General features: G+C 38.3%; 1 protein-coding gene across 1 annotated transcript in view; it reads right to left on the bottom strand.

Annotated features, from left to right (window-relative positions):
* Positions 1–3,617: 3,617 nt before the first annotated feature.
* Positions 3,618–25,703, bottom strand: part of FRRS1 (ferric chelate reductase 1) — a 45,400-nt gene continuing 23,314 nt past the window's right edge. The window contains exons 7-16 of the mRNA XM_026497550.4: positions 23,367–23,465; positions 21,856–22,003; positions 14,598–14,711; positions 13,143–13,255; positions 10,639–10,725; positions 8,410–8,507; positions 8,098–8,156; positions 7,116–7,259; positions 5,945–6,006; positions 3,618–5,863 (exon numbers count right to left, since the gene is read on the bottom strand). Coding sequence (XP_026353335.2) covers positions 5,771–5,863; positions 5,945–6,006; positions 7,116–7,259; positions 8,098–8,156; positions 8,410–8,507; positions 10,639–10,725; positions 13,143–13,255; positions 14,598–14,711; positions 21,856–22,003; positions 23,367–23,465 — 1,017 coding nt within the window. The 3' untranslated portion in view covers positions 3,618–5,770. The remainder of the gene's footprint in view (positions 5,864–5,944; positions 6,007–7,115; positions 7,260–8,097; positions 8,157–8,409; positions 8,508–10,638; positions 10,726–13,142; positions 13,256–14,597; positions 14,712–21,855; positions 22,004–23,366; positions 23,466–25,703) is intronic.

The raw sequence follows: 25,703 nt of genomic DNA, 5'->3' as shown, positions 1-25,703 counted from the left end.
GGGGGCGAGTGGTGCTGGGCAGAGGGAGAGGGAAAGCAGGTTGTCCGCTGAGCAGGGAGCTTGACACAGCGCTCAATCCCAGAACCCTGGGATCACCAACTGAGCTGAAGGGAGACACTTAGCCAACTGAGCCACCCAGGCGCCCCCATTTTGCCCTCATTCTTGAAGGATTTTTTTTTTCCAGGTAGAATTCTTGATGACTTTTTCTTTCAGCACTTTAAAGATGTTATTCCACTCTCTCTGGCCTCTATATATTCCTATGAGAAGTCAGATGTTAACCAAATCATTGTTTCCTTGTATATAATCCCTTTTTCTCTTTCTCATTTCAAGATTTGCTCTACCTTTTTTGCTTTCAAAAGCTTGACTATCACTTTAAAAAGCATGACTGCCTTCGTGGGAGTTTTTTTTGTTTTTGTTTTTTTGCTTAAGTTGTTTTCCTGCACCATGAGTCAGTAAGCCTTTTAGCAAATTTGGGGATTTTCCAGTCATTATCTCCTCAGATTTTCCTCTTCTTCCTGGATAATACCTAAAGATGCTGTCATTTAACAGGTCCCTAAGATTCTGTTCAATTATTTTCCAAATGTTTTTCCTTCTTCTCTTAAAACATGAGACAATCTCCATTGATCTGTCTTCAAGTTCATTCTCTTATTTTCTCTGTTATCTCCATTCTGATATTAATTCCCTCCAAGGAATATTTCAAATAGTTTTATTTTTTCAGCTCTCCAATTTCTAGATGGTCCTTTTGTATTGTTTCTATTTCTATGAATCTTTTTTATTTATAGCAAGCACATATTCTTTTATATCATTAGGAATAGTTATAATAGATGTTTTAAAATCCTTATCTCTTGAATCTAACCACCTAAGGAATCTTAAAGGTTGGTCTTCATTGATTCTTCTTTCTTTAAAGCATAGGTTGAAAAACTATAGCCCATAGACCACATCCAAAAAAGGTAGCTACTTGAAGATCCCAGAGAGTGAACCAAAGTAGGAGGATGCTGGCAAGGAGTCCACACTCAGTGGAGGCAAATTGTTTAGGGTGTCTGTTTTCAAAGTTTTAAAATTCTGGGCAGTTGTAGTCAACTGTGTGTGGTGCTGGGTGGCAGAGAACTTCAGGAAATTCTTATACCAAGAATTTGATTACCATATATCAGTGTCTGATTACAAATCACAGAATATGTTTAGGTCCTTACAGGAAACCCAGAGTACAACAACAACTTCTTTCACACATGAATAAGACATCATATGAAGAAGATATACTTCCAAAGTTATATTCTAGGAAATTTTCTCCCCTAAACTAGAGGTATATAAAATTACATTAACTTCTTTGATTATGAAATAATGAAACTGATACCAAGTTTAGGGCCAGCAAAAACCCTAGATCTTTCCACCCAAAGGTAAAATCCAAAAGAAGTAGTAAGACAAATATTTGTTTAACTGAGGTGATAGTCACACAACATAAAATAACCATTCTATAGTGGACAATTTAGTGGCATTTCTCACATTTACAATGTTGTACAACTATCACCTCTATCTCCAAAACCTTTTCATCACTCCAAAATAAAATCTTATTCCCGGTATACAATTACTCATTCCCTCCTCCCCCCCCCCCCCCCCCCCCCCGCCAAGACTGTGGCAACCACCACTCTGCTGTCTCTATGAATTTACCTATTCTGGATATTCCATATAAGTAGAATCATAATATGTGACCTTTTACATCGGACTTCTTTCACTTCGTATAATGTTTTGAAGGCTCATCCACATTATAGCATGCAGTAGTACCTCATTCCTTTCTATGGCTGATAATATTCTCTTATATTTATGTACCACAATTTGTTTATCCATTCACCTGTTGATGGACATGTGGGTTAGTTCTGCTATTCAGCTATTGTGATTAGTGCTGCTATGGACACCAAATTTTGGGGGTTTTTTTTATTGTGGTAAAAATATACGTAACACAACATTTACCATTTTAACCATTTTTAGTGTACAATTCGTTGCATCAAGTACATTCAGTATTATGTAAGCACAACCACCACCAAACTCCAGAACTATTTCATCATCCCAAACAGAAACTCTGTTAAATATTCCCTCCTCTCCCTCAGCCCCTGGTAATCACCATTCTACCTTCTTCTCCATGAATTTGACAAGTCTAGGTAATTCAAATAAATAAAAATCACACCCTGGTTGTCCATTTATGCCTGGCCACTTCACTGAGCATAATGTTTTCAAGGTGAAAATCAAAACTTTTTTATAAAACAAAAATATACATTTTATATGTAAAAATGACTAGAGTCTAACACTGTAATCAAACAGCACAAACATCATCAATAACATGAACAAAGCACCCTTTGCTGGAATCACTTCACTCACTCCTCACACCTGCCCTGTGAGGTGGGCTTTACAGATGAAGGAACCAGGTTCAGAGAAGACATAAGTCACTTGCCCAAGGACAGGCAGCTTGTAATATAAACGTGTATACTCAGATCTTCCAACTCCATTCCCAAACTCCTGGTCCTTTTTACCTTTTTTTTTTTTAAAGAGTTCATTTATTTGAGAGAGAGAGAGAGAGAGAGAGCACATGGGGGGGGAGGGAGAGGGAGAAGCAGACTCCCCGCAGAGCAGGGAGCCCAACACAGGATCGGTCCCAGGACCCTGAGATCATGACCTGAGCTGAGGGCAGGCTCTTAAGCAACTGAGCCACCCAGGCGCCCCACTCCTAATCCTTTTTGATTGACAGGATCAGCTGCCTCCTCGCCCAATACCACACCACCTGTAAGGATGGTCAGGAGAGACCCATGTGGAAGGGAGAGCCAGGGAAGGCTCCAAGGACAAGGGAGATCTTGAGACAGAACTTGATAAACTAGCTTTTGCTAGAAACACAATGGGCATTCCGGCATCATCATGACCATCGGGATCTGGGTGCAGATGAGCCTGGGCCCTGGGCAAGGAGGAAAGAAGCAGGATATGGATAGGAACAGTGTGTATCAAATTTGAGAAGAGCTTAGAAGAATCCTTGGGGCGCCTGGGTGGCACAGGCGTTAAGCATCTGCCTTCGGCTCAGGGCATGATCCCAGTGTTCTGAGATCGAGCCCCACATCAGGCTCTTCCGCTGGGAGCCTGCTTCTTCCTCTCCCACTCCCCTGCTGTGTTCCCTCTCTTGCTGGCTGTCTCTCTTTGTCGAATAAATAAATAAAATCTTAAAAAAAAAAAAAAAAGAAGAATCCTATCTTTCGTGTCTATCTGTAATGGATTATCTTAAACAAGGACGTTTGTTCTTTTTTTTTTTTCCTGCTTTACCAGAACATAGAGATAAATAAAATTTCAGCCAAAAGCTACATGTGCTCCTAGAGCTTGCTAGCTGGCACTGACTGCCAGAAAGCACCGTCTTTCTTCACCGCAGCCCAGACTGAGGCAGGGTGTGAAAGGGATGAATAGCACTCCACACACATTACAGCCAAAGTCTGACTGAAACCAAGTAAGCACTAAAGTGAATTTGAGTCATTTATCCAATAACTTATGCCATAGGCTACCTACACCCTTAAGATTAATTTCCATAGAGCAGAAAATAATAGAAGCAAAAAATAGCCCAACCATAATATTCAAGAATTTGTTCCATCTTTTCCAAAAAACATGCTTATTTTTATTTTATAGAGGAAACCATCTTTAGGAAGAAAACTTACGATTTTGATCACTGGGAGCCACACTGCTAAGATCTAAAGACAGTTAGTTTTATAATCACTCCTAACAAAGGAAGTTTAAAAAAATGTTTATTACAAAAACAAGAAGAAATAATGACAGGAGTGAAGAACAGCATTTTTCAACCTGTGGATATCAACCATTCATAAGCAGAAAAATAAAAATTTGGTATTAATAAAATGGTGTCTCTGTCAAGATTAAATAAGAAAGACTTTTTGGACAACTCTGTGTATTAATTGATGATACAGCAAAATAGTGCCAACAGATGAATCAGGGAAAAGAAAAAGTTAAAACATCTTAGCCTCAGTGCTAGAGATCCAGTAACTTCACATATTTGAAAACCAAACACACCAAGGTTCATTTTCCCCTTAAAGGAAGCTTTCTTTGTCATATAGAGTACAATTTATTAAAAGTTTATTAACCTGTAAGCCCCTTATAACTAAAAACTGGAGGAAAATATTTTAGCACATACTTAATTTGCTATACTAAAAAAAAAAATTTTAATGAAACTATTTAAAAGGAATGTTTAGAGTGTAAATAGCGTGGCACTCACAGAACATGAACACAGAAGACCCATATCTCAGCCCTAAGCTGTTTATGATAAACACCTATATAAGGGACAAAAATAAAACTTTCATATCGTTTTACCCCCTAAAAGATGTAGGACACATAGGCAAGGCTATTATTTACACCAAATACAAATTAGGTCCTTGGACCGAGCAGAAACTATAAGATAATCAGACAGAACACCTAAAAAATAAAATACACCTTCCTAAATATTTTTTTCAGGAATGTTCAGTTTTGCTTGCCTCCTCTGCTTAAAATAGTTAGATTCATTTGTCACAGGGTCAGATGAATGTAAAGGGAACTACCAACAATTGTTACAAATAATCATGGTTAGAAAACAAACAGAAATGTAACCAGAAAAATACTAACAATCCCTAATTTCAGTTTCTAACTCACAACCCCAACCCCCTCCCACCCCCAAAAAACGCAGAAACTTTTCAAATAAAGATTTAGAGTTGGTGAATTTAAGGGAAATACCACTCCACGGTATGACCTAAGTACTAAAAATGATTAACACCACAATGAAACAGGAACAAAGCAGTACTCCGGTATTATGGTGCCACCCACTGGCTAGAAGTCCCTATAGCAAATATGAAACCCCGCCATTAAAAAAAGATATCACTGGAGTAGGAAGGAAAATAACACTGGTATTCTAATTCATTACAGCATCGGGAACTTCTAACAAAATAAAACCATCCATATTATTTATTACCACAAAGAAAAAGAGTAACTGCTAAATACATTCACAAGGGTAAATTTTATTACTTATGAAATGCAAGTCTACAATCTCCAAGAGCTAAGACTTAAATCTTAGAGTCAAAACAATTAACATATAAAATGTCATTTCAGCCCTGTAACTGAATATATAAATACAGTCTTAAGCAGAAGATGCACACTTGCATTTCATTGCTAAAAAAGAAATTATCATATTCATAATATATTTAAATGTTAGTACAATGGAGTTAGCCCCACTTCCACCTTTACCAGAGAAGTAACAGAATACATAGGAAAAAGGACATTTCCAAAAAACTGGACTGAAAAACATAGTTTCTCAAAAAAGTCCATTTTTTGATGGAAGACCATTCAGATAAACTAGCATAAATATTTTCTTTAAAAGAGCACCTTTTTAGTCCAAAATATATTCACCTTAATACAATCTCCATTTCCTCCAAGTGTCATCAGTTCTGTCTTTCCAAATAGTTCTTTCCTTAAAGGCTAACATTCTAAAAATCTCATCATGGAAGATAGCTGAGAGTCCTTTCTCCTCAAGTACTACCCTCCTTGGTAACACTCAGAATCACACATAAAGGCTTGACATCCTTTTTATAGTCCATAGGACCCTGCTGAAAGTTGATCTCTAAAGACCACACCTCGGAATTCCTCTAGAGATATGACCTGCTCTTCCAATTCAGAATTCATGAATACGCTCCAGGCAGTCAGGACAGCTTCAAGTGCCTTTGGCTAAATGATCATTGTCATCTGTCTGCAAAACCAAGATTTTGCTGGCTCAGAGTTGGTTGATTGCAGATAAAAAGATGATGAGAAAAGTCACATTCCCACAGATATAAACTGCGAACACCACCTTTTTAAAAGCATGACCCTGAAAGAAAAATTGAGACGTGAAAGAAAGAAACTACTGTCATTGAAGTGTGTGTCAATAAATAAGAAAAGGAGGACTTACTTCTGCTTCAGCTGCAGTAAATGACTGGAGGATCTGAATTCTAGCATCATCCAATATTTCAACTGTCAAAAAAAACAACATCAGTTTGTAAGGCCTGTGAGTATGCCGGTAAACTAACTCTCAAAAAAAAAAAAAAAAAAAAAAGTCCTGAGCTGTAGCATTTGTTGATTTCCATGTGTATATTCTCTCATGTCAAGTTACCAAATGTTGCAAACTTCCTGAACACGTAAGGCTCTCACAAACCGGGACAAGCTGGCTACAGAATAATATCTTTGTCAAGGGACTTAAAAGATACCTCTTCTCCCGGACAATAAACACCACATCAAAGCCTTAACAAACCACGTTTGAAGTACATATGTATTTTAAATAGCAAGCCATAATTCAGCGGTCATCACAAACCCCATCTATATGACCTTATCGAGAACCAAAAATGGCAGGATAGATATTTACTACTTGGCTCCTAAAAGCTGCCCAGGCTCCTAGATGCAAGAGAGAGAGGTCTTATTTTTAGAAGTCTACCTTAACTCATTTAGGGAGTTGGGGACTAAATAAGACACAAAGGACACAGCCCAGAAGCCAAGCGAGTTTAAAATGTCACGCAGTCTCTACTAATGCTCCATTCCTAATGGCTATAGGTATCTTGACCCTGCCTCGGGTCCATTTGGCACTAAGATCAAAATGGACTTGCCACTAGAAAGTCTGGGCAAAATACGTTCTTTCTATCTAGCTTACCTAGTTAGCTAGCTATATATTATGGAGATGGCAACCTAAGTGTTAGTACACGGTAAATTTATCAAATAGGCAAAATCTGTCTGCAGCTCTGCCCTGTGTTGAATTTGGGCATCTCTTTCTTCTTCCTCCATTTCTGGGTTCTCTCAGCGCTGCTCATTCAGGATTCTCAGTGTGAACTGGCTCCAGACCAGCGTTATAAAAAAAGACTTCTTCCCTAAAACCTAAAATCGTTCCCTTTTTTCCTCACAAATTCTAATAATACTAATGAGTATTAAAAAAAGAGCAGAATATTTCCATGAGTTCGAACACTAACTAATCACCACAGACATTTTTAGTGAGCTATACGGTGAGAGTCAGCCATCAGTATCTAGACACTAATTACATTCCTAGAGTTTGGATAAAGGTGATTCTACGTAACACGGCTGTTCGAGCAGGTTACCTTTTCGAGAAAGTCGGTAGGCATGTATCTCCAGTACAACCTCCGTCCCAACATGCCAGGCTACAAATCCAGTCATCGCATAGGTTTTCCATGGGCTAGGAAGATCTAGTCCTGGTAAGTCCATTCCCAGGAACATCGCTGCCACTATATTTATAAGAAAAATATATGTATTCAAATGTAGTCACCCTCAAGAGAGGTAATTATGTGTGTACATGTGTGTGTCTTATACCAAGTAAAACACAGGAAAAGAGTTCATAAGATGAATTAGACTATACTTAAGACCAAATAATTAACTTAGTCTTTTTTTAATTTTAAGACTAGAAAGGTAAGATGGGAAATTATAATTATGATCTACCAACTGTTTAAAAAGAGACACTCAAACTTTCCAAACAGTTTTACGCCTGCAATGCAGGAAAGGGAGCAAAGTATGGAAATCGTTGTTGAGTATACTCCTCCTTCCACAAAGAACCTCCAAAGACTATCGAAATGTAAGAGTAGGAGGAGGTGTCAGTTTAGTTATTTATTATACAAAGCGTCAAAATATACTGGATAACCATACTTGACTTTTGAAAATCATCCTTCCCTGGAAGGTACCATCTCCATGGAAGGGACCTGCAGACAGAGCGCTGGGATGTCCCCAGCCCACCTCAGCCCAACTCACAAATGACCCTCAACTTGAGCGTTTGGCCATTAGCATGGCTTTTCTACTGGCAAAGGCAAACGCTAAGAAAAAAAAAAAAAAGAGTCTTAGAAGGAAAGTTTTAAAGCCATTTCAAAAACCTTAAACTTAAAACTGAAATAATGACTCGAATAGTTACCTCTAGAAATTACTTTCTGGATTTCAATGTTTAAGGCCGATTTCTCCTCTACAACCAATTACTCCAATTACTAATACATCTAAAAATCATTTAAGCCAAATTACCACCTGCAATATAAACAACCAGCAATTATATATGAATAAGTGGCAGCACTTCTTACTTACCTGCTATTATTCTAGCAGCTGTGCCCATACTCCAATGAGTCCAGTTAAATATTTGCCTTCTACCAAATAAAGAACCAGTCAGTATGCTCAAAGTGATAGAACTACAATGAACTCCCAAGAGAATGAAAAGCACGCTATTTCCCTTATTGCCTAGGAATTAGATGTCTGAAATACATTTTAAAACTCTTTAAAGTAAATATCATTTACCACTGAATTTTATAACATGCAAAGTGTTTTCACTTAAAAAGGAACCCGTCTGCCAAATAATGATATCCACATTAAGACCATCTACATATAAAAGCTGTTAAGTACCTGGGGTCATGTAAAGGTGGCCTGAATGCTGCCGAAAGGGGCTGAAGAACTGCTAAAATCATCACTATGCAGCCAAGGTATGGATGATAACCTGCATACTGAACAAAGTTACATCATTTTAATGGTCTCGATCTCGCCCACCAGTTTAAATCCTCACATTAAAAATAATACACACAGATGATGTCTTCTTAGTGTTTTTCTGTAGCTTTAAACATTTACTAATAAGAACAGGCACGATGCACTGAGCACCTACTGTACACCAGGCATGTACTTTATATGCATGATTACTGATGCTCGCTGCAAGGCCGGACAGTTATCAATACCCCGCCTTCATGGGGAACTGAGGCTTGGAGATATCAAGCGGTGCGTGCAATGCCGCACAGTGTGTAAACGGTTGTGGTGGAGTCCATGCAGGGTGCTGCCTCTCCCCCATCAGGACGTTAGATGATCACCAACACCAGCAAGGCCCACCTAGGACTAGTTGGGACCCCCATGTTAAGAGCAATCACCGCCCTGGATGGTAATTTTGTTTAGAACTCTGTTTCAGGGGCGCCTGGGTGGCTCAGTTGCTAAGTGTCTGCCTTCGGCTCAGGGCCTGAACCTAGGGTCCTGGGATCGAGCCCCACATCAGGCTCCCTGCTTGGCTGAAAGCCTGCTTCTTCCTCTCCCACTCCCCCTGCTTGTGTTCCCTCTCTCACTGGCTGTCTCTCTCTCTGTCAAATTAATAAATAAAATTAAAAAAAAAAAAAAAAAGGAACTCTGTGTTTCCCTGAGCTAAAGGTTCTATGTGATTCCTGGTAACTCAAATGCTTAACAGAGCCTTAGTCACTCAATAATTGTCGATTAAATGAATAACCCATATAGACACTGCATTACAATCTTAGCTCCTCTGTTCGGAAAGGAGGGATAACCTGAGAAAAAACATGAACAAAGTAGCTCAACCCTTTCAGCTCCACTCCTCTCTCAGACGGTTGGATGGGACCACTTAGCACAATTATTCCACTAAAAAACTTCAGAATGGGACTAAGGAGATCTTCTAACCTGGGACATGTTTAGATGGGGGAACATTACAGTCTGTTGTCACTGACTGCCACGTTTGGGTAGGCTTTAACATCTGTGATCTAGAACAAGGGTACAGTGGTTTCTCAGCCATGATGGGAAGCTTTGGTCAAGAAGAGCAATAAGCAAATGAAAGAACATTATAAAAACACATTCAGGCTATGGACTCAGTTCTATATGGATAAAATTATAACCAGGACCATGGAGAGGGAAAGTGCCTCTATCTCATAAAACCACAGTAACAACAGCAAAGAAATCCCTATATGTGCTTAGAATGTGCAGGAAACTTTCCTAAGTGCTTTCAGCTAATTAACTCTCAATTCTCAAAAAGCCTGTGATGTAGCTACTATAGTCTCCCCTTCATATGGTCCGATTCATAAACTGCAAAGACTGCAAACTACAAAGCTTACAAAATAAGCATCACCCCTGTCCCAAATACCTGCATAAAATAAGGTTCTGATGTCTAGGTTCGTATCAGAAAATCTTCATCATTTCCTTTAAGAAAATACGGTGACCAATTCCGAAATTACCTAAAAAGCAGGAGGGAGGTCTCCTAGTGACCCAAGAGTCATCAATCTTGCCCTTATAGCAACAGCCCGAACTGCAATATTAAAGTTTGAGATCGAATTCTGACTGGCTGTAAAACTGGAGCAGTGTCATGGAAGCACAGGCTCTGAACCTAGCTACATCACTTATTCTGAGTAAGCCTTATTCGTTCATTCAGTCTTTCCTGAGGACCTACTACACACACAACCTGCTCTGGGCGCTTCAGATACACCGGTGAGCGCACCAGTAAACATCTTCGCTCTGACGTTAGCTTAGTGGTAATCACAGTACTAGTTAGAGAAAACCACTTACAAGGGTTCACGTTCCTTAGATATCACACTGTGAATTTTCACCTCTCCGTAGTGAGAAAACTCACCCAAGCTATGTAGAGTACCCCTAACATCTGGTGCAGCCGACAAATATATTTCATTACCAAGTAATCTGCAATGACATCCTCGCTCTATCCCCGACCCCCATCCATACGGAATAGTTGCCACATGATTAAAAAAGGAAAGTGAGATGCACGCAGAAATATCTTTTAACCTCTCATTTGAGAATGAAACAGCAACCTCCTTGACATTAAAGTGAATTTATATGAAACCATCCTGTTTAAGAGATACTTACCCAACTCCAGCCTCTTCTGTAGACAAAAGGCAGCACAAAAGCAATGGAGGTAAGGGCGGTGGTCATGACCATGAGCATCCGATGCGCCTGCAAAGGTGAAAAGGCACCATGAGAATACAATTAACCAGGTAAGAGGAAGGAGCTGGCGGCACTGTTGTGAGATCGCGGGGTGGGAGTCACTGAAGGCACGCATTCCACGGACATCTAACCGCCATCCACAGTGAGTTAAAAAAACTTAGTAAACGACTGAATTGTAAAGAAAACTCTAAGCTGCCACCCTCGTCATTCAAAAGCATTTGCCAAGACGTCACCTGCACAGAGTAGCAGGAATGGCTATTTCACACACGGAGCACACCTCCTTGCCAAAAATCCTTCGTTTCCTTCCTTTATTAGGTTCTACCACCAAGCACAGTGCTGACCGGATATCATGAGACAGTAAGGAAACAGAAAATACTGTCTCCAGAGGAGCTGAGCGCACAAGTGAGGAGATGAGAGAAACATGTATGAAATGTCAATTCATTGTCTAAATCATGCGAGTGGAATGACACTGTTAATTGAGTATGCTAGAATAAATGGTGCAAACAAAAACTATCTCAGGGAAAGGAGGACATGTAATCACTCTATATTAATCACACTACATGTAGAGACATCAGAGTTTTAAAGGCAGTAGAGAACTGAATTGGTAAAGTGGAGACACAAAGAATTTTCCAACTGGGAATATTCATACGAGCAGATAAGAGAGAGAGACAGAGAAAGAGAGAGAAATTAAAGGCAGAGACAGAGGCAAGCAAGGTACATAGCAGTAGTGAGACCATATAAAACAGATCGACCCTGCCAGCCAATAGTGAGAAACCAGGTTAGATAAGGTAAGTCTTAAAGGCTACAAACATATATGTACCTAAAGTTTTAAGAATACCCCTTATAAAGGTCAAACTGTATCAACAAGCAGCATTTTCTCAAAAGCAGACATGTACATTCTATCTCAACACAGACTCATTGATCTTCCACTGTATGTGCAACATCTAAATTCCATGACATGTGAAAGAGAGGTTTGTTTTGTTTTCAGGGGTGCTTACTGACTCTTGTCTTTCTATTAAGAGTCTGCCTCCTCCAAGAAACAACAATTGCAGGAGAGGATGTGGAGAAAGGGGATCCCTCCTACATTGTTGGTGGGAATGCAAGTTGGTACAGCCACTCTGGAAAACAGTGTGGAGGTCCCTTAAAAAGTTTAAAATTGAGCTACCCTATGATCCAGCCATTGCACTACTGGGTGTTTACCCCAAAGATACAGACGTAGTAAAGAGAAAGGCCATATGCACCCCAATGTTCATAGCAGCAATGTCCACAATAGCTAAATCGTGGAAGGAGCCGAGATGCCCTGCAACAGATGACTGGATTAAGAAGTTGTGGTCCATATATACAATGGATTATTACTCAGCTATCAGAAAGAACGAGTTCTCAACATTTGCTGCAACATGGACGGCACTGGAGGAGATAATGCTAAGTGAAATAAGTCAAGCAGAGAAAGACAACTATCATATGATTTCTCTCATCTATGGAACATAAGAACTAGGATGATCAGTAGGGGAAGAAAGGGATAAAGAAAGGGGGGTAATCAGAAGGGGGAATGAAGCATGAGAGACTATGGACTAGGAGAAACAAACTGAGGGCCTCAGAGGGGAGGGGCATGGGGGAATGGAACAGAATGGTGATGGGTAGTAAGGAGGGCACGTATTGCATGGTGCACTGGGTGTTATACGCAACTAATGAATCATTGAGCCTTACATCGGAAACCGGGGATGTACTATATGGTGACTAACATAATATAATAAAAAATCATTAAAAAAAAAAAAAAAAAGAGTCTGCCTCCTCATCCCATGCAAAGGGGCAGCATGAAAAGAAACACTTCTAGCTCCTCTTCCCGTCCACAGAGGAGATAGATGATCTTGATTAGTGCGCCAGGGATGGTCTAACATTCACTGGCATCAACCAGAGAACAGACCCCTGTTTAGAAATGCATTAACCCCAACTACTTTCTTCGGCTCTACCATCCTCCTTGACCTATCTGTACTGAGTGAGCGCAGTGAATGAATGCTCTTGCAGGCTCTACCCTTGGTCAACAGACATGTAAGTCAAGATCTTTTGGGTCCCAAAGTCTATGTTACAAAGGGAGGCACATGGCATTGTGACATTCTCCAATCCAACCTGACCCTCATAAAGCTGTCTCTATTTTGATCACCATCAAGTATCTTATGTCTTTTCTCAATTGGTTAGGAAACCAAACGGTAAAATGAAGGGATTATTAGGATTCCACAACTGCAACAACCATAACCACAAAAAAGAAAGAAAGAAAGAAAGAAAGAAAGAAAGAAAGAAAGAAAGAAAGAAAGAAAGAAAGAAAGAGAAAGAAAAGAAAAAGGAAAAGAAGCCCACGTATTACATGCTTTCATGTTGCAACATTCAAATAATATGGAAATTGCCATTAAACTTTTTCTCCCACTTACCTGAAACCAAGCTGCTTGACCAAAGAAAGCCTTTGACCAAACAGATTTGAAGAACCGAGCAACAAGCACACCTATGCTCACGGTAGTCATCCATGCCACAAACATTAAGGCACCTGCAGGTGAGAAAACAGAATGGTTGATATCACAAACCAAGCTGTTTCTTAAAGGGCCAAGCCAAATGCTCAGAACATGGAAAACAACTAATGAAATACATTCAATGAACGTAAGCATAACCTAAAAACACCCCACATATCACAGCTTTTACCACGACCACTACTACTTCTAAGAGCTAACACTTCCGTCACTCCTATCGTGTGCCAGGCATTGTCCCTGAGTTCTTTATGTGTAGTACTCTCATTGATCTTTACAACGATCCCATTCAGTAGTTATAATTATTATTCCAGTTTTGCGGGATGGGGAAACTAAGGAAGAGAGAAGTTAAGTAACTTGCCTAAGGTTTCAAAGTTGGGATTCAAACCCAGTCTGGCTTCAGCAGTTGTGCTCTTAATCATGACACTAACACAGCCCTTCTGCGGGTATGTGAGCAAGTTCTCACTGCTCATTCCAAAAACAATGAAACCCAAATAGGCAGGTTACATGCGAAATCCAATTACTATCACACTGGAGCTACTAGTAGAAGCAAATTACCAATAATAAACTTATTTTCAGGCTTAACTATGATGACATTTATTGAAACTCTACTGGAAGGAATAACTCCGGAGAATATAAAGGAAATATACCAAATAAGGACAGATTCCCCACACACAAGTACACACTACACTATTCCCCTACTTTTAAATCTCTTCTTTTCAATAAACCAGGCTACTTTTCAAATGGAATCAACTTTCATCTGTAGAACCAGGGAATGTTAGAGCCTTATTTTAGGCTACTGCTCCTCCAACGTGGTTAATTACATCATTTTAATCATTTAATCATTTCATGATTAAAATCATCATATGTACAGCACTGAGTAATCTGTATACCCTCAAATACTTATACACTGATCAGTTCTTCAACAGAACTGTTTCTTTGAAACCAAACTACTGTTAAACAATCAAAATCACGAAACACTCTTCTATTACAAGCCTTTATTTTAATAAATGGCCTAATTAAGGTCTCACAAAAATTAAATTGATTAACCCAGATACTCAACTCTGGCTACAGTTAGAAATAAGTAGGGCACTCTTTAAAAATTATAGATGTCTTAAAAGCTCCATTAGTGATTTTAATGTACAGCCAGGGTTAAAACCACTGAGTTATCCCTACTTTCCATTTTTAATAAAAATTAGCAAACATTAAGATAGACACTGCTACTTGCAAATGTTAATATTTAAACATAGAAGATGGATGAACATTTGGTAAATTATGCCCACCGCCATTCCTAATCCAGCCAGCACTGAGTCATCAGGTAAATTTACTACACAAAGTAGTAATAATACCACACACGTAACGTACCATGAGCTTTCAGAAGGAATAAAGAACGGGATCCTCCCACGTTCTTTGGATAGTCTGTCACATTATGTTTTTCATATGTAATCAAAGGTTGCTGAGAATGCTTATAAATTCGACCTGAAATTTCAAAAAAAGAAAATGAAGAAGAATTACTTCCTCAGGAGAGAAAGAATGGAAAGACAGTGGCATGGCAAAGAAACAAACTTTCTTAAGGTAATAAAAATCAATAAATATCATCAGAGATGCCATTCATATGCACAAGCCACGTAAATGTATATACAAGGACACACAATCATCTTGAAAAAAGTTAAAGAAATAATGTAGCCAATCAAGGGACAAATCACAATGAGGACAAAGACTGGAGACACTACAGTGGAAGAGCGGGTGGTATGAAAGAGACCAGTCGAACACTGTCAAAATGATCACTGATAATATCAAAAATCACTGAAAATGTAAAATATAATTCTTCAAAGATACGACATACTTTTAAAAATTTGGAATCCTAGACTAAACTAACAGAAATTGGACTTGGACAAAGTGGGTGGGTAGAAGACAAACAAAAGCATTTTGATGCAATATTATATTATTTGGCATATGACCAATTCGGACTGGCTTTGACTAACAAATCAAAATCCCAAGTAACAGTGGTATAAACAAATTGAGGATGTGTTATTATTTATTATGTATAAGATTAAGTCTGTGAATGTGTAGAATTAGTTTGGTATGTGAGTATGTATGTGTCGTTATTCATTCTGGGGATATATCTTACAGAAATACTTCCCTTTTACCCAAAGATATATATATACAAGACTGTCTACAAAAAGTGGATTTTTTGTGCTGGACCAAAAAAAATTTTAAGCAAGCTAAATATCCATTTTTAGGAGACTAAATCATGGAACATACATACATTATTTTTAGAATACAACGTAAGCGTAAAAAAATAAAAAGAATTAAGAAATTTTATTTTTTAAGATTTTATTTATTTGAGAGAGAAAGAACAAGCAGGGAGCAGGGTCAGGAGGAGAGGGAGAAGCAGGCTCCCCGCTGAGCAGGGAGCCCGATGCAGGGCTCAATCCCAGAACCCTGGGATCATGACCTGAGCCAAATGCAGACACTTAACCAACTGAGCCACCCAGGCGCCCCAAAAATTTGATATAACAGATATATAGGAATCTTTACGCCAACGAAATACTAGACTACAGACTACATCTCAATAATTTCCAAAAAGAAATAATTATACAAGATACAGGTTATATTATGTATCCAAAAGGCAACAAAACTAAAAATGAACAACAAAAAGCTAGGAAAAAATGATCCACGTAGATATTTATAAAACTACTCTTCTAAATAACCCTGGGGCTAAGTAGGAAATCAAAATTTAAATCACAAGTCTTCTTTAAAATGAATAACAATGAAGACACTTCATATTAAAACACACGTGATGCAATCAAGGTACTATTCAAAAGAAGTTTTTATCATTTAAAAAACATTTCCATTAAAAAAAAAAAAGACTTAAAGTATTGAAGTCATCATTTAATTCAAGAGGTGTTTACAACAACAAAACATAACCCAGGAAACCAGAGAGGGAGACTGATTAAAAATAAAGGTAGAAATTAACAAATTAATAAGTCAAAAAATGAAGTTGATAAAAGGTCAATCGACTGAGTTTTTGGCAAGTCCAACCACAAAATAAAAAGAAAGAACACAAACAGTATCAGAAATAAAAAGGGGGACACAGCTGCTGGTATAGAAGATACTCTTTAAAGTTATAAGAAAATGCTACATACAACTTTAAGTAAGCCAAAAATATTTCAAAATCTAAATGAAATGAATGCATTTCTAGAAAAATCTAGAATTATAAAACTTCACCAAAGAAGTAAACTCTTGGAGAGTAATAATGGTAGAAGAATTTTTTTAATTAGTCGAATATTTCTATCCCTAAAGATTCCGACAGTTATTATGTGGATGAGTTCTATCATACAATTTAAAAACTTTTTTTAACCTTAAAAATTCTTATTTACTTAAGCTCTCCCAGAGTTCATTCTATGAGATTAGCATAATACTGAAACCAAAAATTAGGCAGGCACACACACACGCACACTCACACAATCCCACAACCATAGACCAAAATCAATTATGAATATAGATACAAAGTTTAAATAAAATATTAGTGATTCAAATCAACTGTGCATTAAGAGAGCTATAAAACATAGCCAGGCAAAGTTTATCCCAAGAAAGTGAGGATAATTCACCACTCTGAGGTCTATAAAAGTAATAAAATATTATCTCAATTGCTGCCTGAAAGACACCAGATGAAATTCAGCACATGTTCATGTCACGAACTCTGTAAAGTTAGGAAAAGATCATTTCCTAAACACCATAAAAGACACCCACCAAAAAAATACAATAAACATGACACAACACTGAATATCAGCAGCTTTCCCATCAAAATCAGGAACAAGACAAGAATGCAGGCCAGATCACCACTTCCAGTCCACGTTTTTCTGGGAGAAGTAAACAATGCAATGAAACAAGGAAAAAATGAGGGCAATTGAACCTTGTTGTTATTGGCATAAGATACGATGTTTATCTAGAAAATCCAAAATAATCAACTAGCAAACCAGATGGCCAAGTTCAAGATAAACACTCAAAAATCAGTAACGTTCCAATACACCAACAAATTTAGAAAATGTAAGAAAAATAATCCCATTCACAATAGTTTGTATTAGAAACTCAGTCGTTAAGCATCTGCCTTCAGCTCGGGTCATGATCCCAGGGTCCTGGGATCGAGCCCCGAGTCAGGCTCCCTGCTCAGCGGGAAGCCTGCTTCTCCCTCTCCCACTCCCCCTGCTTGTGTTCCCTCTCTCGCTGCCTCTCTCTCTGTCAAATAAATAAATAAAAATTAAAAAAGAAAAAGAAATCTATAAAATACATAGAAACAAAGTAACAAAAAAATATAAGAGCCTCTATGAAGACATGAAGAAAACCACCAGATTTTAATCAATGGAATATCCAATATATTCTTGGATAGAAAGACTCACTATTGCAAAGATGTCAATTATTCCCCAAATTAATCTAAAATTTCATTGCAGTTCCAGTCACAACCCCAATAGGATTTTTAATGGAATCTGACAATCATTTCTAAAGTTTTATCTAGAAGAAGAGAAACACAACAAAGAGGCAAGAATTCCTGAAAACGGGGGCCAGGAGGGGAAATCATGCTCTATCAAAATTCATAACCTACTATAAAGCTACAGTAGTTTCAACTGGTACAGTAATGGAGTAATGGAAGAATAAACTAAAAATAGTTTGATTTACTGACAGATGTTTGGCTTCTGAAGCAGCAGAGATAAAATGAACTATTCAAAAAATGGTGTTAGGACACCTGGTTATTCGCTTCACAAATACTATTGTATCATGGCTTGTTTATAACAGAGAGGATCAGGGAAAGCAGAAAACAAGACAAGTTTTATGTAATGGATACCTAGAGAATAGAGTCAAGAGGAAAGAGACAATAACTATCATAGGGAATTATACTGAATTAGCAGAGTTGTGGTGGTGAAAACCAGACCACATTCCCAATAGCCTGAGAGGCAAGTTGGAAGAAAGTGTTTTTAAATTCTGATTCACTGCAGACCCACAGGCTAACCAAGAACTTACCCTTCATTAAAGCAGAAGTCCATTATAATTTGGGGATTTCTTTGTATGGCTCCATTATAATCTTGGATTTCTGCTCGAAGGCAGATTGACTTCATGTTTAGTACAAGGCTCTACGGTATTACCTGACATGTGGTATTCCTAAATTGTTAAAATAACTGGTCATACGATAACAAGGTCTCCAATTTGTTAATTATTTAAATTGGTGGATTTCCTAATTGTGAATTACTTATTCACCCAAGTGAGTTCTATCATTTCCCATGACTGCTTATCTCATGATAGGACAATGTCAGCATTTGGGGGGGGGGGGGAACAGCATTAGAAAAAGGTTTTACATGGATTTTACTGCAATTGGGTACCTTTTACATTTTATATGGGTTACAGAGATTTTATGATTGCTTTGAAAAATGGTTTCAACCTCACAGAGCCTCAATGCTTTTAAGCAGAGTGCAATTTATAAATGCTTCACATACATATAATTAGATAACAGAAAAGAGAATGATTTATGTGGCAATTGTACTTTGTTCTACAATACAAGGGTACTGGAAGGTTTATTCCCTGAAGCAGTAATGTCTAGGTTTGGGGGTTTTGTGGGCGTTGGGTTTTGTTGTTGTTGTTGTTGTTGTTGTTGTTGTTGTTTAGGTTTTGTTTTGCTTTTCTGCTTTGTACTCCACCAGTTTAAAAAAATTAGTCTGTGTCCCCCATATATGTATACTTTAGTTAATAACCATATTTATGTACTATTGTTTTAATGCATTATGAACACTGTAAAATATATTAAAATAGAAATTTTTGAGACTAGATGAGATAAAATAAATCTAAATAGAAGGTTCTAGTGTTGTCCTTGTATCCCCTGGACTGCCTTACAATATACACACCTTATTTGGGAGAACCTTGTCCTGGAGTAGTAAGTTATCAAACCACAGTATACAAAACAATCATCTGGGATGCTTGTTAAAAATGCAGATTCCAAGCATCAATGATTCAGTGGGTCTAAACTGGAGTTCAGGAATCTACATTTTCAGGAGTCACTCCAAGTGGTTCTGAGCAGGTTGGTTGAGGCCACAAGAAAGAGATGCCCCCCAATACACCATTAGCATTAGCAACACCAGCAGGACAGGGAGATACAACAATGCTCCACTCTGTACCTACATTATCCATGAACTAGGTTTTTTCTGGGGAAATATTGGAACTACCACTTGAAATATTGTTTCTATCAGAAAAGAGATTCCAATTTCTACAGTGCTGACCCAAGAAGAAATTTTTGGCACTGTCATACACCCCCCCACACACAATTTATTATATAATAGAATTCATCCACTCAAATGAAATTGCATTTCTTTTAAAGTGTAAAATTTTTAGGGGCGCCTGGGTGGCTCAGTCGTTAGGCGTCTGCCTTCGGCTCAGGGCATGATCCCGGCATTCTGGGATCGAGCCCGCATCAGGCTCCTCTGCTGGGAGGCTGCTTCTTCCTCTCCCACTCCCCCTGCTTGTGTTCCCTCTCTCGCTGGCTGTCTCTCTCTGTCAAATAAATAAATAAAATCTTTTAAAAAAAAAAGTGTAAATTTTTTAAGTATCAAGTTTTTCTTTTAAAGATGTTATTTATTTATGTATTTGTGAGAGAGAGAACATGAGCGGAGCGGGGCGGGGGAGAAGCAGAATCATCAGGGAGCCCGATGCAGGGCTCCATCCCAGGACCCTGAGATTATGACCTGAGCTGAAGGCAGATGCATAACCAACTGAGCCCCCCAGACCCCCTCAGTATCAAGGTTTTTAAAGTATAAATGCAAACTGTTAAATCCCCTAGCAACTGAAGACATCCATTTTCCTCAATAGTCCTTCATGATGGAGCACCTGTCAGCAAAGGAAGCAGTTTGGTATGATGGAAAGGGCACGGCTTCTGTAAGCAGAACAGCCTGGGGTGTAATTTCTGACTCTGCCACTTGTTTGATTTGGAAAAAGTTACTTAGCCTTTCCAGGTTCCAGTTTCCTTCTCTTAAATGGGCAATATGATGTCTACTTACAAAGCCTCTGTGAGACATGACATATATGTTATCCACAGTACGTGACAGCTACAGTGCCAACAAATACAGTTACCTGTACTTGAGTGGCATCCGTCTAAAAACACACATATTTGACCCTTTTCCTCATTAAAAATTCAATTCCTACATTTTCCATGTTCAGAAGTGTTGACTACTTAGGCTCTGAGGGCAAAGAGTTTGGGTTCAAATCCCAGCTCTACCACAGACTCATCTGGGCAAATTTCTCAACCACTCCTAAGCCTCTGTTTCCTCCCGGATGAAACAGGGATAATAAGAGTACGTATCTAATGTAATTTTTCTGAGGATAAAAATGAAGGATCTAACTACAGCATTCGGCCAGGCACTCAGTAAACACAGAGTAGTTTTTCTTCATTATTATCACTTAACCAAGAAATGATTTTTAAGCTGTATTTGCTGTTGCTGGTGCAAACAAGACTACATGATTTGGCTAAGATAACTACACATATCACCTACCACTAAATCTACAAATATTCCTAAATTTTCTCATAACACTGAGTAGATACTTTACTGCTTCAAAACGATCACCTCCCCTTTACCTATAGCATAAAACCAGAACCACAGGATAGAATATGCAAAGGCTTTTCACAAGTTTGCCTACACCACATTTTTGCTCCTCCTCTTCCTTTACCTCGCCCCCTAACTTTCCATTCCATATGCCCAGCTTCTCACCATTTTCAAAGGTGGCTATATTCTCAAAGTTTGGGGGCAGTATTGTCTCCCAAGAGATGAGTCACGACAAACTACCTTGGCATTTCCTGTAGTTCTTCAAAACATCATCAGCCAAGACCTTGAACAAAATCTAATAATCCTTATTAATATGCGTTGCGATACCCACCAGGGCAGTTTTCTTAAGGATAAAGGAAATATTCTTTAAAAAAAAAAAAAAGGATAATGTAAATATTCAAACTCATAAAACTTCCGTGGGCTGTACCTGGCATCAGATTCACTTAGAGAGATGTAGGACAGAGACAAGCACAGCTGCAGGGCATTTAGAGGCATTTTCCTTCGATGGGAGATCTTGTAGCACTTTATTCAGCTGGCCAGGAGCTATTCTCTCTACCCCTCCTCCACCTCCCTGGAGAAAGCTCAGGTTCACGGAGATGAGATTCACATTGGACAGGTTATCTTGCAAAAGCCAATATCTCTTGCGACAACCCTACAGTCACTGCTTACAGGATCCCTGCCAGAGATCTGCCAATGTCACACCACTTAGGGAAGCCCAAAGATATGGCTTCTTACTAGGTATTTATAGTTCTTCCTGGTCCAAATGCAGTTCACCAGCCAGAAGTCATTTTTATCATAAGCATGTCACCTTATAACATAGTTGACGTACTACTTTTATCTAGTTTCCCGGAAAACAAAACGAGAAGGTCATCCAAAGTCAAACTGTCAGGCAAAATGGAAAAGGGTTTTGATAACTCTTTACCCAGAAGTGTGCATCTTAAAAAGTGAGCAATTATAGTAGTCTCTCCAGGAAAGGTGGAATAGGGAAGAAAAGAGAGGAAAAAATTTGAAAAGATAGTTTTCATCAATATACGTACCATCGTCAGCTGCACCATCTGCTAGAAATATGTAGTAGCTTGTGTTTAGATCAAATCTATTCTTAACCCCGGGAAGGGTAATGTTTCTTCTGAAAGAACACTGCATAACACCATCCACCAGCCTCCAAGCCAGATCCTCAAGAGCACCCTACAAACATACACAATGGGTCTCCTCAGCACTTTCCACAGATTTGCTAAAAATAAAATATGATCAAAATCCTGACCCGCTCGATTTCCTTTCCCTAAGATCCTTGGTGCATGTTTTGTCTGCTGTATCACTGTTTTCCCACTTCCTCTCTGAGGAGTACAAGAAACATTTTCTTCTAATTTATTTGTCTTTATCCCACTTGGCAAAAATACTACTTTTACTTAGAGTCAGAACCCCAGAAGTCCCCTACCCAGGTTAGAAACTTTGGCAGATGTACTAACCCCACCTGGCCACTGACACACAATCAAAAACACTGAAGAAACAATTAGGAAGTAATACACTAGTGGCCAAAATGTAACAAGCAACAAGGGAGAAGTTCCAAGCCCAGGGGAAAGCTCTGCAGAGAACGTGAAGTCATTAGACGATGGCTACTGCTTCATCAGAGCTCATCTGCTTGCCAAAAGCCACGTGTAAAGAGACACTTCTCTACCAGAAATAGGCTATCTCCGGCACAGATGCCAAGAAGAGGCACAGAAGACAACTGTTCAAAGCACTGAACCAGTCTCTGCCCCACACGCTCCTCTTTCTCACTGGACAAGAAACTCTGTGTCATGAACCTAAGCCTCTTCTTAAAAATCGGTCTGTAAGCTTTTGAAAAGGAGCTGATGCTCTGATCTTCTTCACTGCAGAATATTCTTTTCTAAGATGTGAAAAAAGGACTTAGGTAACACAGGCAAGAATTCATTTTTCCTACAACAGAAACTTGTCTTGTGCTTTTCCAAGTGTAGAAAAGGGAGACGGTGGTCAAAGCGTACAAAGTTGCAGTTACGTAGGATGATTAAGTCTAGAGATCTAATGTACAGCATGATGACTGTACTTAATAATACTGTATTGTATATGGGAAATTTGCTAAGCCAGTAAATTTCAGGTGCTTGCACCACAAAAAAAAAGTAAGTATGTAAGGACACAACTGTAGTAATCATTTCGCTATGTATATGTATATCAAAACATCATGTTGTATACCTTAAATATACATAATTTTATTAAACTATATAATAATAGAATATACTTTAATAAATAACATTAAATATAAATACTACAATGATATTAATAATAAATTAAACATATAAGAATATAATATAATTTATTATGTTTTTATATATTATTTTTAAAATAAAATAAAGCACAAAAAAAGTCTCTCCCAGATTATTATAAGAAAGGAACCCTGCTGCCAGACCCCTGCTCTGGCTCTGCTGCTAACTGAGGATGGGGAGCTATCTTGCAGCACAGTTATGCCACTGTTGGCCACATGGCCAGAAGGCAAGACAAGCCAGGTAGAGGTTCCCAGAATTTTCACACCTACCCTGGAGTCCATCACAGGGTGACTTCGCCCCGTCAAATGGGAAGGTTGTATGTGTACAGTCTGATCTTCACGAATACACAAATAAGCATCATCATCACCCTGAAAACATTTGCAAATGAGAAAAATTCAAAGGAATGTCAACATTTTGTTTTTAAAAGCATCCCTAATGAAATCAAATGGTATTTGATGCTTTTAAAACATAATTTACTGATTCAATCTTAATGATACGATGAACTCAAGAGAATTGGCTGTCCAATTTATTAATTTAAAATAATTCTGCTATAATGAAGAAACAAACAAAGAGCACAAACAGACCCATAAATACAGGGAACAAACTTAATAGAGGCCGGGGGGGGGGGGGATGGGCAAAATGGGTGAGAGGCAGTGGGAGATACAGGCTTCCAGCTGTGGAATGAGTTAAGTCATGGGAATAACAGGTAGAACACAGGGAATGTAGTCAACGGTATAACAGTGTCGTATGGTAACAGACAGTAGCTACACTTGTGATGAGCATAGCATGATATTTAAAATTGTTCAGTCACTATGTTGTACACTATGTTGAAACTAATATAACATTGTGTGTCAACTACACTTTGTATTATTCAATATGAATAAGTCAATAATAATTTTGTTATAATACAAAAGCAACACAATTTCAATGTAAAAATAGATTAAAATAACATGTTTATATGCCCATAAACTCAAATACCACTATTAATGCTTTCATGTATATTCATCCAAACCTATTTGTATTTATAACTATTTTTCACCCCAAATAGAAAAATACACAATTCTGTTACCTTTTTTCACTGAACTTACTAAGAACATTGTTTGTAAATAAATATCTGTGTCTTACAAATTTTCGTAACTATAAACACACTGCACTATATCGGGCTTGGGGGGTAACTTTTAAGATGAGGAGGCTGTAATCAAATATTGCTAATATTGTACACACTCAATGGATGTACTATGCCATATGAAGACCAACTTGTCTGAACTCAAGGAGGCATTTTCTGTCAGTCTACTTCTTATCTACCCTTTAGTCTCCAATATTCCTTAGCTCTCACAGGTAGAGCTTACTTAAAGTCACTATCAGAGGACAGACTGAATCTTCAAAGTACATTTAAATGATGATACAAAGAAATAATGTGCATTTTAAATTACTGGGTATAGTTTTGGTTGTTTCACCTATTCTAAACGATTCTCTGTAAACCATCTAACAAGACCCTTTGTATGTTGTAGTCATTAAACTCCTTAAACAAAGCCAAGCCTGACAAGTGATAATAAATTTTGCCATTAATCCCAATGACATTCTAACATATTTTAAATTTATTTTTTAAAGTTTCACTTTTGAGAACTCTGAAGTACATAACATGAGCAAACCAATTATTCATCGTTACACATCTTCTATTCAAATCAAAATTAGCCCAACTCGAGAAATTTGGAGTCATTGTGATTTAAACCAGGAATCAACAAACTATGACACACAGACCAAATTCAGCCTGATGCCTGTTTTTGTACAGCCCACAGGCTAAGAAGGATGTTTACATATCTAAGTCATTTTCTTTAATTAAAAGAAGAATAGGTCATGATTGTCCACAAATGAAGTTTTATTGGAACAAAGCCACACCTATTAATTGATGGATTGTCCACAGCTGTTTCAGTGCTACCACAAGAGACACAAATATTTAGAACAGAGACCATATGCCAACAAATTCTAAAGTAGTTCACTGATCTCTAATTTAAGCAAACAATGTGTGTTTTCTAGACTATCCTCTAGGAGGCACACAAATTCTTTTTTTACTTAAAACAAATGTTAATATAACAAATCGGTTGATTTTGAGGCAAAAGGATGACAAGTCAACTGCCATACTAACCCACTGCAGACAGACCTCTCAAATATTGGACAGAATCATGGGGATGGAGAAGTGACTCTCAGTCCTGACTACTCTACAGTGAAGAGTATGAGAGGTGCTACTACAACCTTAGGCTCCAGGCAATTCTAGAAACCCCAAGTTTGGAGCATGAAAGCACACATGTAAGAAGTTCTACCAAGTTTCTTTCTTTCTTTCTTTCTTTCTTTCTTTCTTTCTTTCTTTCTTTTTTTTTTTTTTTAAGATTTTATTTATTTGACAGGGAGAGACAGCAAGAGAGGGAACACAGGCAGGGGGAGTGGGAGAGGGAGAAGCAGGCTTCCCGCTGAGCACAGAGCCTGATGTGGGGCTCGATCCCAGGACTCTGGGATCATGACACGAGCCAAAGGCAGATGTTTAATGACTGAGCCACCCTGGTGCCCCTCCACCAAGTTTCTGAATTGGACAGATCCTCTTTTTCCCA

This window comes from Ursus arctos, unplaced genomic scaffold (genome assembly GCF_023065955.2).
Source record: "Ursus arctos isolate Adak ecotype North America unplaced genomic scaffold, UrsArc2.0 scaffold_12, whole genome shotgun sequence".
NCBI classification, from domain to species: Eukaryota; Metazoa; Chordata; class Mammalia; order Carnivora; family Ursidae; genus Ursus; species Ursus arctos.
The sequence above is the reverse complement of the archived record's forward strand: the minus strand, read 5'-3'. Positions and strand labels throughout refer to the sequence as shown.